Source organism: Heptranchias perlo, chromosome 2, assembly GCF_035084215.1.
Source record: "Heptranchias perlo isolate sHepPer1 chromosome 2, sHepPer1.hap1, whole genome shotgun sequence".
Classification (NCBI taxonomy): domain Eukaryota; kingdom Metazoa; phylum Chordata; class Chondrichthyes; order Hexanchiformes; family Hexanchidae; genus Heptranchias; species Heptranchias perlo.
Genome location: NC_090326.1, coordinates 20,521,254 through 20,539,671, shown reverse-complemented (window position 1 = coordinate 20,539,671; position 18,418 = coordinate 20,521,254). Strand labels below are relative to the sequence as shown.

The window sequence follows — 18,418 nt, the reverse complement described above, 5'->3', positions numbered from 1 at the left end:
TTTCACCAGTCTGTCTGTCCTCCTGAAGTTTGTTACTATCCTCCACATTGTTTACTACATTTCCAAGTTGTGTGTCATCTGCAAACTTTGAAATTATACCCTCTACACCTAAGTCCAGGTCATTAATATATTATCACAAAGAGCAGTGGTCCTAATACTGACTCCTGGAGAACACGACTGTGCACTTCCCTCCAATCTGAAAAAGAACTGTTCACCGCTACTCTCTGCTTTCTGCCCCCTAGCCAATTTTGTATCCACGTTGCCACTGTCCCTTGAATCCCATGGGCGTTAATTTTTCTAACAAGTCTTTTATGTGGCATTTAATCAAATGCCTTTTGAAAGTCCTTGTAACAACATCTGTACTACCCTCATCAACACTCTCCGTTACTCCATCAAAGAATCCAATCAAGTTAGTCAAACATGATTTTCCTTTAGGTTTATTGAATTTTCTTTTACTGCTTGCCATGGTGGGATTTGAACTCACAAACTCTATGTTGCTGGAACAGTACCATATCACTGCACTACCAAAACTGCTGTGTTAGGCTTCCATTGATAATGTAACCATACAAACCCCAATTATTTTATACTTGTAAAAGATTTTGTAATCATCTTGTATAAAATGTCCATGGTTTTTTTCCACTTTTCTCCACTTCTGTCTTGAAGATGATGATTGCTGTTGGTTTACATTTCCATAGGCCACTGGCAGCCCTCCTTGCAAAGTGGCCATTCTTCACGTGAGTGTGGTTAGTGCATGTCAACTGACTATTTGACTGTGGAGGGCATCATAAGTGAGCCCCATCCTCTTCTCACACAGGCACACAAATACATTCACTAATATAAACATTGAATCTTCAGGCGTGTGTGGCTTAGTGCTACAATTGGCAGTGCCTTTACACAAAAGGCCAGTGGGTGACCTCATGTATAGTGTAAGTACCTCTTGTATTACTGATATGGCAATCCTTTGACCATTGCATCAAAGCTCCTTCTTTGCTTGAAAGGCCCAGTAGTCACATAATAAGTAAATGTTCAAAATTGAATAACTAATCAGATATCTCATTCTATGGTGTACTATGACGTTATCATTACAATTTTTCTAAGTTTTTAATCACCACTTTTAGTGTCACCCCTGTTTGTCCCAAGCAGTATCATAAAAGCAATTTGTATAATTAGAGTTGGTTTGGCTGGGTCTGTTATGCTTAAGCAATAGCTTCTCATTCTTAAATCATTTATTTTTTTTTGAAAAGATTGGAACATTGATCTTCCTGTATTTCAGGTTAGTCAGATGATTCAGCGTGACCCAGACACACGTTTAACAGCAGAGGAACATCTTAAACAACAGAGGGGCAGAGCTTTCCCAGAACTGTTTTACACTTTTCTGCAGCCATATATGGCACAGTTTGCAAAAGAGACTTTCCAGTCTGCTGATGAACGTATCCTGGTGATACGGAAAGACCTAGAAAATATTCTCTCAAATGTTTGTGGAGATGACCAGACTGAGAAAAATGAGGGAGAAACCAAGGAGCATGGTTTGGTTATTCTGGTGTCTGTTATCACTTCTTGCTTGCAGACACTCAAGTACTGCGATTCTAAATTAGCCGCTTTGGAACTGATTCTCCATTTGGCACCCAGGCTAAGTGGTGAGATCCTGCTTGATCGTATAACACCGTATCTCTTGCATTTTGCCAATGACCCTATACCTAGGGTACGAGCTGAAGCAGTCAGGACACTGACAAAAGTCCTAGCTCTTGTCAAAGAGGTGCCGCGCAATGATGTCAATATTTACCCGGAGTACATTTTGCCGGGTATTGCTCACTTAGCTCAGGATGAAGCAACTCTTGTCAGATTGGCATATGCAGGTAAGGATTGTAGTCTCAAAAATTTGATTGTATTCTATAGTGGGTTCCTACTGTGTACCAGTTGCATTTGATATATACATATATCTCCATTCGACTAACCTGTCTAATGTCTAATATAAGTGACAACCTTTGTGTTTAAAAATGTTGTCTTTAAGAAATTAAACATAATTTATACCATATTTTATGCCATCATTAATGAATTATCAGGTCAACCTCACTTGTGGAGCTAATTTATTTCACTCTGCTGTCCATGACATCTTGTCTAATAGAACAGAACTTAAAAAACATTAAATACACAGATATATTGGTATTGCTAAAACAATAGGTTTGATGTAGAAAATGGTTTAACAAACCATTTTTTTTTTTAAAACAAACTTCAGAACCAGTTTACATGGATGAAAGAGATTTTCATCAAATACAATGAATGTGGTGTTGGGGACCCAATCTTTAAACAACATAAAGCAATTAAAAATTTAGGGTAGTATCGATCTTTTAAGCCTGATGCATACAGAAGCTCAATTATGGGTGTCATGCACAAACAAAAATCCTGGTCTAAACATAAAAGCGAGGAATAAAAATTTGTCCTGTTTCTGAGCAGAAAGACAAAGATCATGATGGTGTCCTGAGGCTTTGATATGTACCATAAAAGCTTACAGGAGGGAAGGAAGAAGTGTGGCAGGGCTATAGTGATAGGGAATTCAATTGTAAGGGGAACAGATAGGCGTTTCTGCGGCCGCAAACGTGACTCCAGGATGGTATGTTGCCTCCCTGGTGCTAGGGTCAAGGATGTCACGGAGCGGCTGCAGGGCATTCTGGAGGGGGAGGGTGAACAGCCAGTAGTCGTGGTCCATATTGGTACCAACGACATAGGTTTAAAAAAAAAAGGATGAGGTCCTGCAAGGGGAATTTAAGGAGTTAGGAGATAAATTAAAAAGCAGGACTTCGAAGGTAGTGATCTCAGGATTACTACCAGTGCCACGTGCTAGTGAGTATAGGAACAGGAGAATAGACAGGATGAATGCGTGGCTGCAGGGATGGTGTAGGAGGGAGAGATGTAGATTCCTGGGACATTGGGACCAGTTCTGGGGAAGGTGGGACCTGTACAAGCGTGACTGGTTACACCCGAGCAGGACCGGGACCAATGTCCACGCGGAGGTGTTTGCTAGTGCTTTTGGGGAAGGTTTAAACTAGAGTGGCAGGGGGATGGGAACCTGAGCGGGGAGTCAGAAGGGAATAAAGTTGAGAGCAGCAAGAGAGGGGAAGACCCAGGGGAAATTTACAATACAAATAGTACAAACAGTTGTTCAAGAACAAGTGAAAGGGAAAAGCGTAGAGCAGTGGAAAGAAAGTGTACTTTAGGCACGACAGATAAAATAAAAACTAGAAGGCGTAAGGCGATTAACCCAGCATCAAAGCTGAAGATCAGGCTAGGGTGTGTGGCCCAACTAAGAGTTCTATATACAAATGCATGGAGTATAAGGAATAAATTAAATGAACTACAGGTTCAAATTCAAATTGGAGGGTATGACATGATAGCTATTACTGAGACTTGGCTGCAGGATGGTCAGGATTGGGAACTAATTATACCAGGTTATAAGGTCTACAGGAGAGATAGGGAAAATGGAAGAGGGGGAGGAGTAGCCTTAATGATTAGAGATGAAATCACTTCAATGATAAAGGAGGATATAATGAGAGGCAAGCAGCCAATAGAGACCCTATGGGTTGAATTGAGAAATAGGAAAGGATCTAAGACTATAGTGGGAGTTGTGTATAGGACCCCTGGCAGCAGCTCTGAAGTGGTAGATTGTATAAATGCAGAGATTAGACAAGCGTGTAAGAAAGGCATAGTGGTCTTAATGGGGGACTTTAACCTTCACATAGATTGGGAAAAGCAGACTAGCAACTGTCAGAAAGGTAGTGAATTTCTTGAGTGTGTCCAGGAGAGTTTTCTGCAGCAGTATGTCCTAGAGGCAACAAGGGGGCAAGCCATACTAGATTTAGTAATGAGTAATGAACCAGATTTAGTTAATGGCTTAACTGTGCGTGAACATCTATCCAATAGTGATCATAACATGATCGAGTTCAATGTATTGTTTGAAAGGGAAAAAAGTGAATCAGCTGCTAAGATTCTAGACTTGGGCAAGGCCGACTTCAATGGGATGAGACAGAGACTGTCCACAGTAAACTGGGCAAATCTGTTGATGGGTAAAACGACTGATGATCAGTGGGAAATGTTTAAAGAAACATTTAACGTGATACAGAATCGGTTTATACCCCTGAGGGGCAAGAACTCTACTTGCCAAAAAAAACAGCCATGGACAACTAAAGAGGTAAGGGACAGTATAAGACATAAGGAAAGGGCATACAAAAAGGCAAAAAATGGCACAGATCCTGGCGAATGGGAAAGATACAAAGATCAACAATGGGTCACAAAACAGATAGTAAGAGCTACAAAAAGAGAGTATGAAAAGAAACTTGCAAGGGATATCAAAACCAATACGAAGAACTTTTATAGTTATATTAGGAAAAAGAGGGTGGTCAGGAGCAGTGTTGGCCCCTTAAAAACAGAAAGTGGGGATATTGTCATTGACAATGGGGAAATGGCAGACATGTTGAATAATTACTTTGCGACAGTATTTACAGTTGAAAAAGAGGATAGCATCCCGGAAATCCCAAGAAAACTTATGTTGAATCGGGGACAGGGACTCGATAAAATTAACATAAGTAAAGCAACAGTAGTGAAGAAAATAATAGCACTAAAGAGTGACAAATCCCCAGGACCAGATGGTTTCCATCCCAGGGTTTTAAAGGAAGTAGGTGAGCACATTGTGGATGCCCTAACAATTATCTTTCAAAGTTCCCTAGATTCAGGAACTGTCCCTCTAGATTGGAAAATTGCACATATCACTCCGCTTTTTAAGAAAGGAGAGAGAGGGAAACCGGGGAATTATAGACCAGTTAGCCTAACATCTGTTGTGGGTAAAATGCTGGAGTCCATAATTAAGGATAGGGTGACTGAACACCTCGAGAATTTTCAGTTAATCAGAGAGAGCCAGCATAGATTTGTGAAAGGTAGGTCGTGCCTGACAAACCTGATTGAATTTTTTGAAGAGGTGACTAAAGTATTGGACAGGGGAATGTCAATGGATATTATTTATATGGACTTCCAGAAGGCATTTGATAAGGTCCCACTTAAGTGACTATTAGCTAAGATAGAAGTCCATGGAATCGAGGGAAAAGTACGGACTTGGTTAGGAAGTTGGCTGAGCGAAAGGCGACAGAGAGTAGGGATAATGGGAAGGTACTCACATTGGCAGGATGTGACTAGTGGAGTCCCACAGGGATCTGTCTTGGGGCCTCAATTGTTCACAATATTTATTAACGACTTAGATGAAGGCATTGAAAGTCTCATATCTAAGTTTGCCGATGACACAAAGATTGGTGGCATTGTAAGCAGTGTAGATGAAAACATAAAATTACAAAGGGATATTGATGGATTAGGTGAATGGGCAAAACTGTGGCAAATGGAATTCAATGTAGACAAATGTGAGGTCATCCACTTTGGATCAAAAAAGGATAGAACAGGGTACTTTCTAAATGGTAAAAAGTTAAAAACAGTGGATGTCCAAAGGGACTTAGGGGTTCAGGTACATAGATCATTGAAGTGTCATGAACAGGTGTAGAAAATAATCAAGAAGGCAAATGGAATGTTGGCCTTTATATCTGGAGGACTAGAGTACAAGGACGCAGAAGTTATGCTGCAGCTATACAAAACCCTGGTTAGACCGCACCTGGAGTACTGTGAGCAGTTCTGGGCACCGCACCTTCGGAAGGACATATTGGCCTTGGAGGGAGTGCAGCGTAGGTTTACTAGAATGATACCCGGACTTCAAGGGTTAAGTTACGAGGAGAGATTACACAAATTGGGGTTGTATTCTCTAGAGTTTAGAAGGTTAAGGGGTGATCTGATCGAAGTTTATAAGATATTAAGGGGAACGGATAGGGTGGATAGAGAGAAACTATTTCCGCTGGCTGGGGATTTTAGGAGTAGGGGGCAGTGTCTAAAAATTAGAGCCAGACCTTTCAGGAGCGAGATTAGAAAACACTTCTACACACAAAGGGTGGTAGAAGTTTGGAACTCTCTTCCGCAAACGGCAATTGATACTAGCTCAATTGCTAAATTTAAATCTGCGAGAGATAGCTTTTTGGCAACCAAAGGTATTAAGGGATATGGGCCAAAGGCGGGTATATGGAGTTTGATCACAAATCAGCCATGATCTTATCAAATGGCGGAGCAGGCATGAGGGGCTGAATGGCCTACTCCTGTTCCTATGTTCCTATAAATGCCCATACATTGCACATCACAGTAACCAGTCTAAATTTGCTGCGGTGGCTGTTTCTCTTAAAATGCTTATTTTTGTAATTTCCATGCTGACTTGCCAGAGGATGAGCTTTGGCACTGCAGGAAAGTTATCCCTGCTAGTATTTCCAAAGGTGTCACTAAGGGCAACTTGTGCCAATTTAAGTACCAACAGCAAGGTTGAGATTGAAACTCATCTCTCCCATTAAAGAGTATAACGATATTGTCTTGTAGCTACTGTGCCATCCCTGCTGGTGCTTTCTTATGGATAAAATACACTGCTGTTCACATCTTTAATTTGTCTCCTCAGTACAGCTGAATGCTGGGCTTTGCAGGCACTAAGTCCTGGTACTGAAATGGGGCATCATCAATCATGGCGCAGTAGTGAACCGTGGTATGAGTGAAATCTTTGTAACTTCTTATAGAGATATGTCACTGCTCCCAATGTAAATTTTGTTTTTGACATTTTTAAATCAGGAAAAGAAATTCAACCCAACCTGCTTGCCTAACCAATCCAGGTTCACATTCAACACTCATAGACCATTTTCAATTCCCCTTTGTGTGGTATCAAGCCACAGTAGACTACTACTTGAGAGTTTTAAAACTTTTAATATCTGTTCCAAACGGGCATAGCATTAACTCTGATAATTCAGGAACCACAGCATCCATTTTAGTGAATGTTACTTTCTGAACTGTCTTTCACTAATTCACGTTATTGTGTTTGAACAGAAAACATAGCACTCTTGGCTGAGACAGCTCTCCGATTTTTAGAAATAGTCCAATTAAATAATTTGAATGTGGAAGGTGAGCTAAATGGTGAGGAAACAGAAGAAATGTTGCACCCCAATGAAAACTATGACTCAGGTAATCCTTTTGCATTAAAGGTTATGAACCTTTTTGTTCTCTGCAACTTAAGATGCAACTGTTGAAATTTCTGGCTTAATTCCTTGAAGCCTCTAGTCGAGTACTAATACTGAACTGATTCCTATGTTTGTAGAATTGCAAGCTCTCCATGAGATGGTTCAGCAAAAAGTAGTGACACTGTTGAGTGACCCAGAAAATATAGTGAAGCAGACTTTAATGGAGAATGGTATAACTCGGCTTTGTGTATTCTTTGGACGTCAAAAGGCTAATGATGTCCTCTTGTCGCACATGATCACCTTCTTGAATGATAAGAATGATTGGCATCTTCGAGGTGCTTTCTTTGATAGTATTGTTGGTAAGTATGGTACCTATTTGCGGCATTATGGAGCCACTGTTGTACTATAGACTATTTTTGTCCAATTGAAATAATGCTGTAAAATTAGAACACTGGATATCAGGTAGTGTTAGTTAAAAAAAATTATTTGTAAACTATTTCTCATCCTATGTATTGGCCTATATAAAAGAAACATACTATCTTGCTATGTTTATTTTCATCCAGATGTGTTTAAAGGGGGTTATGAGGCTAATGATGCTCACCGTTATTTATGCACAAATTGCACAGCAACTTCAGGCGAGATGCAAAAAGCCTGAAGTTGCTGTTCGAACTGTGCTGCTTCGCCATTAGCTTTCCTAAAACAGCATCTTGCTGTCTGACTCACCATTCAAATGCATTAAACGGTATGAAGTTCCTGTACTTAAATGGTAGATACGAACTAAACTCGCCAGAGAAAGTTAGGGCTTGTCCATTTCAGTCTAAGTACCCTTTTTAATGGCGTGATAACAACCTCTCTAACACTGAAAATTAACTTTTACAGGTGTAGAGTCTCATTCCTTCAGCTTTTAATTGTTGTTGGAGATTGAAATAATTTTTAAAATCTCTCACTGACAGCAACTTGCTGTGCAAAAGCTCATGGAAATTAATTGGGCAAGCCTGATGAACAGCGGGCACCGTTCATTCACCGGCTACAGTAAACTCTGGCCCATTATAGAGTCATAGAGTTATACAGCACGGATAGAGGCCCTTCGGCCCATCGTGTCCGCGCCGGCCATCAGCCCTGTCTACTCTAATCCCATATTCCAGCATTTAAACAAATGAACATGTTGTTGTTGAAATTTATCATCCAGGCAAAATGCAAGTGATCTGCTAAGTCAGTAAACTAGAAAAACAAATAAAATTAATTTACACCTTTTAAAAAAAAAATGGAACCTATTATTTTGTATAGTATTTGGGTTGAATAAAAGGAGTTAATTATGTGATATTCGTATGATCTCCTGATGCACAGAGCAATTGTCCTTCTTCTGGAAACCTTACTTGAAATTCTTCCTGGAGACTTATGCTAAAACATATCATTTTCTGTGTATAGAGATAATAATAGATGCCTGAAGCAATTAAGAGTTCCCTGGTCCATCTGCATTTTACTGTTCTGATCCTTCTGTTTATGCCAGTCAAGTAAACAATCCTAGCTGACAAAGATTTCATACCTTACTCTTCCCCTTCCATCAGATGTGGTTCTGAAAATTGGTTTAATCGTGGTTGTGCTTTCCAATCTTGTGAAATTCTGACCCTCATGTCTGGTGCTTTGATCAGTCTGAGGCATTCCAAGCCTACTTTATCTCTCATAACATCTGTAAATCCATTATTAGAACGGGTAAGGTCTTTTTTCAATAAACACCATCAGCTGAAGTGTTTCCATTGGTCCTTTGCTTAACGGTGTCTTGTAACTTTTGTGAATTCTACTTTCCATGCCTCTTCTGTCCTGATGCTACAGTTGAGAGAAAATTGACCCTTTCTCCTCAATCTAACCTTGATAAAGAACCACCCACTGTTGCTCTATTTGGTTTTAACATTATATCTAGCATCAAATTTTATCCACGCCATTCAATCATATTCTTCAGTCACTGGACTCTAAAGATCTCAGTTCCTGATGACACCCATAAGATGTGTACCTCTGAACTCCTTGCCCCTTTTTCAAGCTCACTTCCACTCCACTTTTCCTATGTTTGGAATTTTTCTTGTGTTCACCCTATCTCTAAATTATGATTTCTGTTTACAGTATTGTATATACATTTTAAAACATTTACATGGTGGATGTTGGCATTTCAAATTCAGTTCAATCAATTTTGGGAAAAAAACCACTTTATCATGTTATTATTTATTTGTATTATACAACAATTTATTGATGCCCAAAACCAGTATTTCATAAAAATATAACTTCTTGTGCCTTTAGTCTGTTTTAAATCATTTGTTGAATCGGATCATCCACAGGTTTTCAAACTAAGGTCGGCAATCTAATCTATACATTTTCTGCATTTGTTGCCTTGCTATTGCATTATTTCCATTGTACAATAATAGCATTATTTTCTTTTGGGTAGCGAGTGCTATCATTCAGAAGCGAAGACTGAGTTCCCAGGAGTATCAATATTTGTAGGTGGTCCCCACGAAGAAAATTTGGAAAACTACTATTGTAATGAGATTAGAAGAAAGAAAGCGAATAGGCCTAGATTTGCACTGAATTATTTTGTATGTACAACGTGCAATTTCTTTCAAGAACACTAATATAAATTCATGGGGTATTTTAATTTATTTTTGATGTTGATTCTCAAGTAGCTAAGATGCTTTGCTGAAACTGGCCACAAGGTGGTGCAATAGGACCTATATTTCAATAACTTGGATAAAAAATTTTAAACCAAAATGAATGTCGAAATTCACTGGCATTCTTAATTTTCATGTTTTTACCAGAGCTGAGACAAATAGCATCAGCTGTCAAATGGTCAGTTTTTGTTAAATGTGGAATTATTTTCATATATTATTCACTTACCAAAAATCTAGAGTGAAAATAAGAATTTAATGTTGCAGTTTATTGGCTACAATGAGCCCCTTCACCAGTAGTTACGATTCTTTAAAAGTTCTAGGTTCAAGGCTGAGTTCTAGTTGCTGTTGTGTTAACTTTGAGCATGTGTATTTGAAAGCATTTGAATGCGGTTAGTTAGTGATTATTTAATTGTTAAAATTTCCATTTATTTGTGTATTTTTATTTGTGTGTTTTTAATGTATATTAATTATTTGGAGAGAGGAACAGTAACCGAGTTCTCAAATTTTGCCGATGATATCAAATTGGGGCGGGGCTCAATCAAGAACAAGCAGATCAGCTGCAGAGGGATTTGGACAGGTTGGGAGATTGGGGCAAAAAGTGGGATATGTCCATTAACGTAGAGAAATCTGAATCATGAAATTGGGAAAGGGAAACAAGAAGTGCAAGTATAAAATAAATCGAAAACATTCACAGGAATCTGGGAACTTTAGTGAAAACATTAAACCATCACCACAATACGCAGCAGTGGTGAAAAAGACAACCAGGATCTTGGGATGTGTTAAGATTTTTTTAAAAGTGCAAACAGAAGTTGAAACGCAGTCCATTCAAATGTAAATCTAATTTTATAGCAAGTAAACAGAACATTGCTCATGTAATTTGGAAAAATAAATAATCATTTCAAGAGTACTCAATTGGCTGTAGTTGAAATTATTTAGATAACAACTAAACACAATCAGTATAGGTAGTATCAGTAATGTATCTATTTACCTAACAAAGTGTAAGAAACTATGTAAAATACATCAAGCTTTGAAGGTCTGAGACTTTGCTTTTATTTCATCAGTTTTATGCCTCTGAGTGGCTCTGGAGTACTATTATTTTACTGTACAGAGATTTCAAACACCTGCATCACATGTGGTGCCAACACGTGTGTATGTACAGTACTTCTCCAAGTCAGCAGTGTACAGTGAGTGCACCAAAAATAATGTAAACTGAGTAAATGGTTCTTTTTAATCTCTGGTAAAATTCATCCATTTGAGGTAAAGTCTGGCAATAAATATTTAGTTATTTCTCTAAGCTAAACTGCTGAAGGTTTCATTTCTTCTCCCATTTCAAAGTGTCCTTCTCACACCTCAAGTGTATCAAATTGCAGTTTTAAATATAATTTCAAAATATCGTTCAAGTGTACCTTTGTAATGCGGTAGTATCTACAGGGATTATCCAACACACCCCAAGCACATGGTATGTACATGCTTCTTTAATCCTTTGAGTGGTGCTGTAGGGCATCAGCCTTCCAGTAGGTGGAACACTAAGGCAAATCAAGCTTGGATTGGAATTTAGATTATACAACCTTTATTGGGCAAGTTGAGACCAGTTCTTGTTGTCTATTATACGAAGCAATGTGTAGCAGCAGAATGTTCTGTTTACAAAATGACCGAGCCTGCTGTCCTGCAGAAACCTATTTGTTACTCAGTCCCAGCTTCAGTGATGCAGATTGTAGAAATGTCTGAGATTCTGACTGTTCCTTGCTTTTGATTGAAGAAAATTTGATAGGATGAGCCAACAATAAAGTGCCAAAAAGAGATCCTAAGAGTCTCTTTGTTGTTTGAGACCTGTTCTTGGGAAAATTGCACCTCATCATGAGTTTGACCTTTTTTGAATTTTCAGATTTTGTTCAGAAGATTAAAGATACCCTTAACTTAGAAGTTGTGATTTTTTTTTCCAGGTGTGGCAGCTTATGTTGGCTGGCAGAGCTCATCGATTCTTAAACCTCTTCTTCAGCAAGGACTCAGTGATGCCGAGGAATTTGTGATTTATAAAGCCCTCAATGCTCTGACCTGCATGTGTCAGTTGGGACTTCTGCAAAAACCTCACATCTATGAGTTTGCCAGTGATATTGGTAAGATTTATTTTTGCTGGAAAAACAAATTTTACCTTTTTGTCTTTTTACAAAAAAGTCTGTTTCGTGCTGAAGGACAATTAAATGAGCAGTGGTCACCCTCTGCAACCCCAACCAAGTGACTACTCTTTATATGTGAGTCTAGACGTTATCAGCAGGCTGTACAGTCATGAGAAACAGCACAGCTGAGATCACTCCTTACAATGGGGCTGTGAGGCAAATTCTGACACTCCTCCTGCCATCATGGATGAGATCAGATAACTCAGCACAGATGGAAAATTGAATTTGGGATCTTCTCTGTATACACGTTGCCTTTACTAACCAAGTGATTGGGGAACTTAAGACAGAAATTAATTAAGCGCCTTAATCCAGTACATTTATTGTTTTTAAGAGGTTTTGCTTTCTCATGCCAAATTTTTAAATGGCTACAGTCACCGTATTCACTGTTGAGTTAAGAATTCCAAAAATGTCCAAAGAGAGTGTTTTGTAATCATGGTTAGTAAACTTGTACTTTTGTGTGTAGATAAAAGCTACACAGTTGGGAACAGTGGAGTGTATATTTCTTGTGAGGTAGTCCATATGATTCATAATTAGTAATCTTAAGTAATCTGTAGGGATCAGAGGAGAGAGAGCACGAGTTTCTAGTGAGACTAGGGAATTAATGAGCTAAACAGAAATCATCAGAATAATCCTAGAAAAAGGGTGATCAGTAGAGAGCAGCAGACCAAAAGGTATTTTCTTTTTGGCAGTTTGAATCTTTCCTATTATTGTCCCTGTTTTTGCTGCAGTATAGCAAATTTTAATTCAAGTATTTTTTTTGGTATAAATCCATTATTGGAATTTAACTGCTTGGCCTGCAGGGGGTGTATACACATGTATTTTTAAAAATACAATCTTGGGAGTTTTGTATAAGATGCAGTTTTTTAAAAAAAACAGTACTGCGAGACTACTTTCAATCTGAAGTACTTGTGTAAACATTTTTAAAAAGAATTTTGAATATAATGGGGGAACAAAAAACAAATGTTATTTGTCAAGAGGCAAATGGTTCTTATGAGCATACAGAAAAAAGAACAAGAAAAGACCATTGGGCTTATCAATGCTTCCCAACCGCCCCCCCATTCATTGGACAATACAATTATGTGCTGCCCCCCCCACTCCAATTACTAGTTGTACACCTCCTGGTGAGAGGGAAATTATAGCTAATTTCAGGAGGAATTATGAGGAATTTTCTCTACGACTCTTTAGGCAATTATGCAAGCTCTGAGAGACACTGGGTATGGTAACCTAGTGTTGTGGTTATGGTACTGGACCAGCAACCCAGAGGTTGTGAGTTCAAATCCCATCATGGTAAGTTGTGAAATTGAATTTGCTAAATCTGATAATTTGTGGCTAGCATCAGAAAATGACCATTTAAAGCTGCCTGATTTGTCATTTAAAAACCCAACTGGTTCACATCAGAACCAGTAACCTGGCCTGCATGTGATTCTAGTCCCACACTAACTGGTTGACCCTTAATGCCCTCTGGGCAACCAGGCATGGACAATTAATGCTGCCTTGCCAGCATTGCCTGTATCCCAAGAGCAACACTTAAAAAGAAATATAGTTACCATGATAGTTAAATGTACTTAATTAGCCACACCCCTCTCTCCAATATGTTCTAATGTCCATAGGAACAAAGGACTGTACAAGATTGGAAAACTACTTCCATCCAGTGGGCAAAGATCCAAAACATCTGATCCCATTTTGGCCTTTATTAGCTCTGTGTCAAAAAGATTATCCATCACCCCCTTGAAAGTTAGAACATCCTCTGTTTGCATTGCCTCTCTGGGTAGGTTATTTAACATACTCTCCACTCTATATGTGAAGTAGTTATTTCTTACTGACCTTTTCTCGTCAAAATGAATCCATTATCACCTTGTCCTGGAGCTTGTGTAAACTGGATCCCATTATTATTCCTACTATTATCTGTTCCATTTAGGATTTTAGATATATCTGAATAAGATCACTTCTAAGCCATCTTTTTTTTCAATGTAAACATCCCTCGTACTCGTGGTCTGTCCTCAGAGCACTGGTGCTCAATCCCATTTACCAAGTTAGTTGCTTTTCTTTGTACTCCCTCATAGGAACAGGAGTAGGCCATTCAGCCCCTTTGATAAGATCATGGCTGATCTGTGATCTAACTCCATATACCCGCCTTTGGCCCATATCCCTTAATACCTTTGGTTGCCAAAAAGCTATCTATCTCAGATTTAAATTTAGCAATTGAGCTAGTATCAATTGCCGTTTGCAGAAGAGAGTTCCAAACTTCTACCACCATTTGTGTGTAGAAATGTTTTCTAATCTCACTCCCGAAAGGTCTGGCTCTTATTTTTAGACTGTGCCCCCTACTTCTAGAATCCCCAACCAGCGGAAATAGTTTCTCTCTATCCACCCTATCTGTTCCCCTTAATATCTTATTAACTTCAATCAGATCACCCCTTAACCTTCGAAACTCCAGAGAATACAACCCCAATTTGTGTAATCTCTCCTCGCAACTTAACCCTTGAAGTCCGGGTATCATTCTAGTAAACCTACGCTGCACTCCCTCCAAGGCCAATATGTCCTTCCGAAGGTGCGGTGCCCAGAACTGCTCACGGTACTCCAGGTGTGGTCTAACCAGGGTTTTGTATAGCAGCAGCATAACTTCTGCCCCTTGTACTCGAGTCCTCTAGATGTAAAGGCCAGCATTCCATTTGCCTTATTGATTATTTTCTGCACCTGTTCATGACACTTCAATGATCTACGTACCTGAACCCCTAGGTCCCTTTGGACATCCACTGTTTTTTAACTTTTTACCATTTATAAAGTACCCTGTTCTATCCTTTTTTGATCCAAAGTGGATGACCTCACATTTGCCACAGTTTTGCCCATTCACCTAATCTATCAATATCACTTTGTAATTTTATGTTTTCACCTACTCTGCTTACAATGCCACCAATTTTTGTGATGTGGAGATGCCGGTGATGGACTGGGGTCCATCACTGGCATCTCTGGGTCCAATTTTTGTGTCATCGGCAAACTTAGATATGAGACTTTCTATACCTTCGTCTAAGTCGTTAATAAATATTGTGAATAATTGAGGCCCCAAGACAGATCCCTGCGGGACTCCACTAGTCACATCCTGCCAATGTGAGTACTTACCCATTATCCCTACTCTCTGTCGCCTTTTGCTCAGCCAACTTCCTAACCAAGTCCGTACTTTTCCCTCGATTCCACGGGCTTCTATCTTAGCCAACAGTCTCTTATGTGGGATCTTATCAAATGCCCTCTGGAAGTCCATATAAATAACATCCATTGATATTCCCCTGTCCACCACTTTAGTCACCTCTTCAGAACAAATTCAATCAGGTTTGTCAGGCACGACCTACCTTTCACAAATCCATGCTGGCGCTCTCTGATTAACTGAAAATTCTCGGTGTTCAGTCACCCTATCCTTAATTATGGACTCCAGCATTTTCCCACAACAGATGTTAGGCTAACTGGTCTATAATTCCCTGCTTTCTCCTTTCTTAAAAAGCGGAGTGACATGCAATTTTCCAATCTCGAGGGACAGTTCCTGAATCTAGAGAATTTAGGGCATCTGCAATGTGCTCACCTACTTCCTTTAAAACCCTGGGATGGAAACCATCTGGTCCTGGGGATTTGTCACTCTTTAGTGCTATTATTTTCTTCATTACTGTTGCTTTACTTATGTTAATTTTATCGAGTCCCTGTCCCCGATTCAATATTAGTTTTCTTGGGATTTCTCTGCCATTTCCCCATTGTCAATGACGATATCCCCACTTTCAGTTTTTAAGGGGCCAACACTGCTCCTGACCACCCTCTTTTTTTCCTAATGTAACTATAACAGTTCTTCGTATTGGTTTTGATATCCCTTGCAAGTTTCTTTTCATACTCTCTTTTTGTAGCTCTTACTATCTGTTTTGTGACCCTTTGTTGATCTTTGTATCTTTCCCATTCGCCAGGATCTGTGCCATTTTTTGCCTTTTTGTATGCCCTTTCCTTATGTCTTATATTATCCCTTACCTCTTTAGTTGTCCTTGGCTGTTTTTTTTGGCAAGTAGAGTTCTTGCCCCTCAGGGGTATAAACCGATTCTGTATCACATTAAATGTTTCTTTAAACATTTCCCACTGATCATCAGTCGTTTTACCCATCAACAGATTTGCCCAGTTTACTGTGGACAGTCTGTCTCATCCCATTGAAGTCGGCCTTGCCCAAGTCTAGAATCTTAGCAGCTGATTCACTTTTTTCCCTTTCAAACACTACGTTGAACTTGATCATGTTATGATCGCTATTGGATAGATGGTCGCGTACAGTTAAGTCGTTAACTAAATCTGGTTCATTACTCATTACTAAATCTAGTATGGCTTGCCCCCTTGTTGCCTCTAGGACGTACTGCTGTAGAAAACTATCCTGGACACACTCAAGAAATTCACTACCTTTCTGACAGTTGCTAGTCTGCTTTCCCCAATCTATGTGAAGGTTAAAGTCCCCCATTAAGACCACTATGCCTTTCTTACACGCTTGTCTAATCTCTGCATTTATACAATCTACCACTTCAGAGCTGCTGCCAGGGGTCCTATACACAACTCCCACTATAGTCTTAGATCCTTTCCTATTTCTCAATTCAACCCATAATGTCTCTGTTGGCTGCTTACCTCTTGTTATATCCTCCTTTATCATTGAAGTGATTTAATCTCTAATCACTAAGGCTATTCCTCCCCCTCTTCCATTTTCCCTATCTCTCCTGTAGACCTTATAACCCGGTATATTTAGTTCCCAATCCTGACCATCCTGCAGCCAAGTCTCAGTGATAGCTATCATGTCATACCCTCCAATTTGAATTTGAACCTGTAGTTCATTTAATTTATTCCTTATACTCCGTGCATTTGTATATAGAACTCTTAGTTGGGCCACACACCCTTGCCTGGCCTTCAGCTTTGATGCCGGGTTAATCGCCTTACACCTTCTAGTTTTCAGTTTATCTGTAGTGTCTAAAGTACAGTTTCTGCTGCTCTACGCTTTTCCCTTTCACTTGTTCTTGAACAACTGTTTGTACTATTTGTATTGTAGATTTCCCCTGGGTCTTCCCCTCTCTTGCTGCTCTCAACTTTATTCCCTTCTGACTCCCCGCTCAGGTTCCCATCCCCCTACCACTCTAGTATAAGCCGTCCCCAACAGCACTAGTAAACACCCCCGCGAGGATGTTGGTCCCCGTCCTGCTCGGGTGTAACCCGTCCCACTTGTACAGATCCCACCTTCCCCAGAACCGGTCCCAATGTCCCAGGAATCTATCCCCGCAGCCACGCATTCATCCTGTCTATTCTCCTGTTCCTATACTCACTAGCACGTGGCACTGGTAGTAATCCTGAGATCACTACCTTTGAGGTCCTGCTTTTTAATTTATCTCCTAACTCCTTAAATTCACCTTGCAGGACCTCATCCCTTTTTTTACCTATTTTTTTGGTACCGATATGGACCACGACTACTGGCTGTTCACCCTCCCCCCTCCAGAATGCCCTGCAGCCGCTCCCCGACATCCTTGACCCTAGCACCAGGGAGGCAACATACCATCCTGGAGTCACGTTTGCGGCCGCAGATTTGCCTATCTGTTCCCCTTACAATTGAATCCCCTATCACTATAGCCCTGCCACTCTTCTTCCTCCTCTCCTGTGCAGCAGAGCTACTCGTAGTGCCACGAACTTGGCTCTTGCTGGTCAAGTCAAGTTTGTAACCTCTGTGATAACAGTGTCCATAACTCTGGACAATACTCAAGGTGGGAGAGGTCAAGTTCTTTGTCCAAACTAATTATCACTTCCTGGAGCTTGTGCTCTATCCTTTGAACTATGCATCCCAAGATCCCGGTTGTCTTTTTCACCACTGCTGCGTATTGCGGTGATGGTTTAATGTTTGCCACTAAAGTTCCCGAATTCCTGTGAATGTTTCCTATTTATTTTATACTTGCACTTCTTGTTTCCCTTTCCCAGCTTCATGATTCAGATTTCTCTACGTTAATGGACATATCTCACTTTTTGCCCCAATCTCCCAACCTGTCCAGATCCCTCTGCAGCTGATCTGCTTGTTCTTGATTATTGAGCCCCGCTCCAATTTGATATCATCGGCAAAATTTGAGAGTTTGGTTACTGTTCCTCTATCCAAATAATTAATATATGTTAAAAACAAGGCCCCAAAACCAATTCCTGTGGTCCCCTCTAGTCTCCTCTTTTCATGTTGATGCTGCTCCCTTAACAACTATCCTTTGTCTCCTCTGACTCCGTTTGTTATCCATTTCAAAAGCTTCCCTTCTATTCTAGGTCTTTCCATCTCATAAAATAATTCCTTATGTTTACATTGTTAATGACTTTGCTAAGGTCTAGGTGTATTACATGTACAAAGTTTTTCTTGTCAACTAGCTTGTTATATCCTGAAAGAACTCGGTACACTTTACTGGCAAATCTACTATCTGTAAAGCAATGTTGACTGGATGCTACACTATTGTCTCTTTCTATTACTTTGCTTTACCTAGGA

General features: G+C 39.8%; 1 protein-coding gene across 4 annotated transcripts in view; it reads left to right on the top strand.

Moving 5' to 3' along the window:
* pik3r4 (phosphoinositide-3-kinase, regulatory subunit 4) overlaps positions 1 to 18,418 on the top strand; it is a 92,617-nt gene that overhangs the window by 8,192 nt on the left and 66,007 nt on the right. For all 4 annotated transcript variants that reach the window (XM_068000968.1, XM_068000975.1, XM_068000993.1 and 1 more), the window contains exons 3-6: positions 1,274 to 1,856; positions 6,946 to 7,080; positions 7,214 to 7,435; positions 11,677 to 11,850. In XM_068000968.1, the coding sequence (XP_067857069.1) occupies positions 1,274 to 1,856; positions 6,946 to 7,080; positions 7,214 to 7,435; positions 11,677 to 11,850 (1,114 nt within the window). The remainder of the gene's footprint in view (positions 1 to 1,273; positions 1,857 to 6,945; positions 7,081 to 7,213; positions 7,436 to 11,676; positions 11,851 to 18,418) is intronic.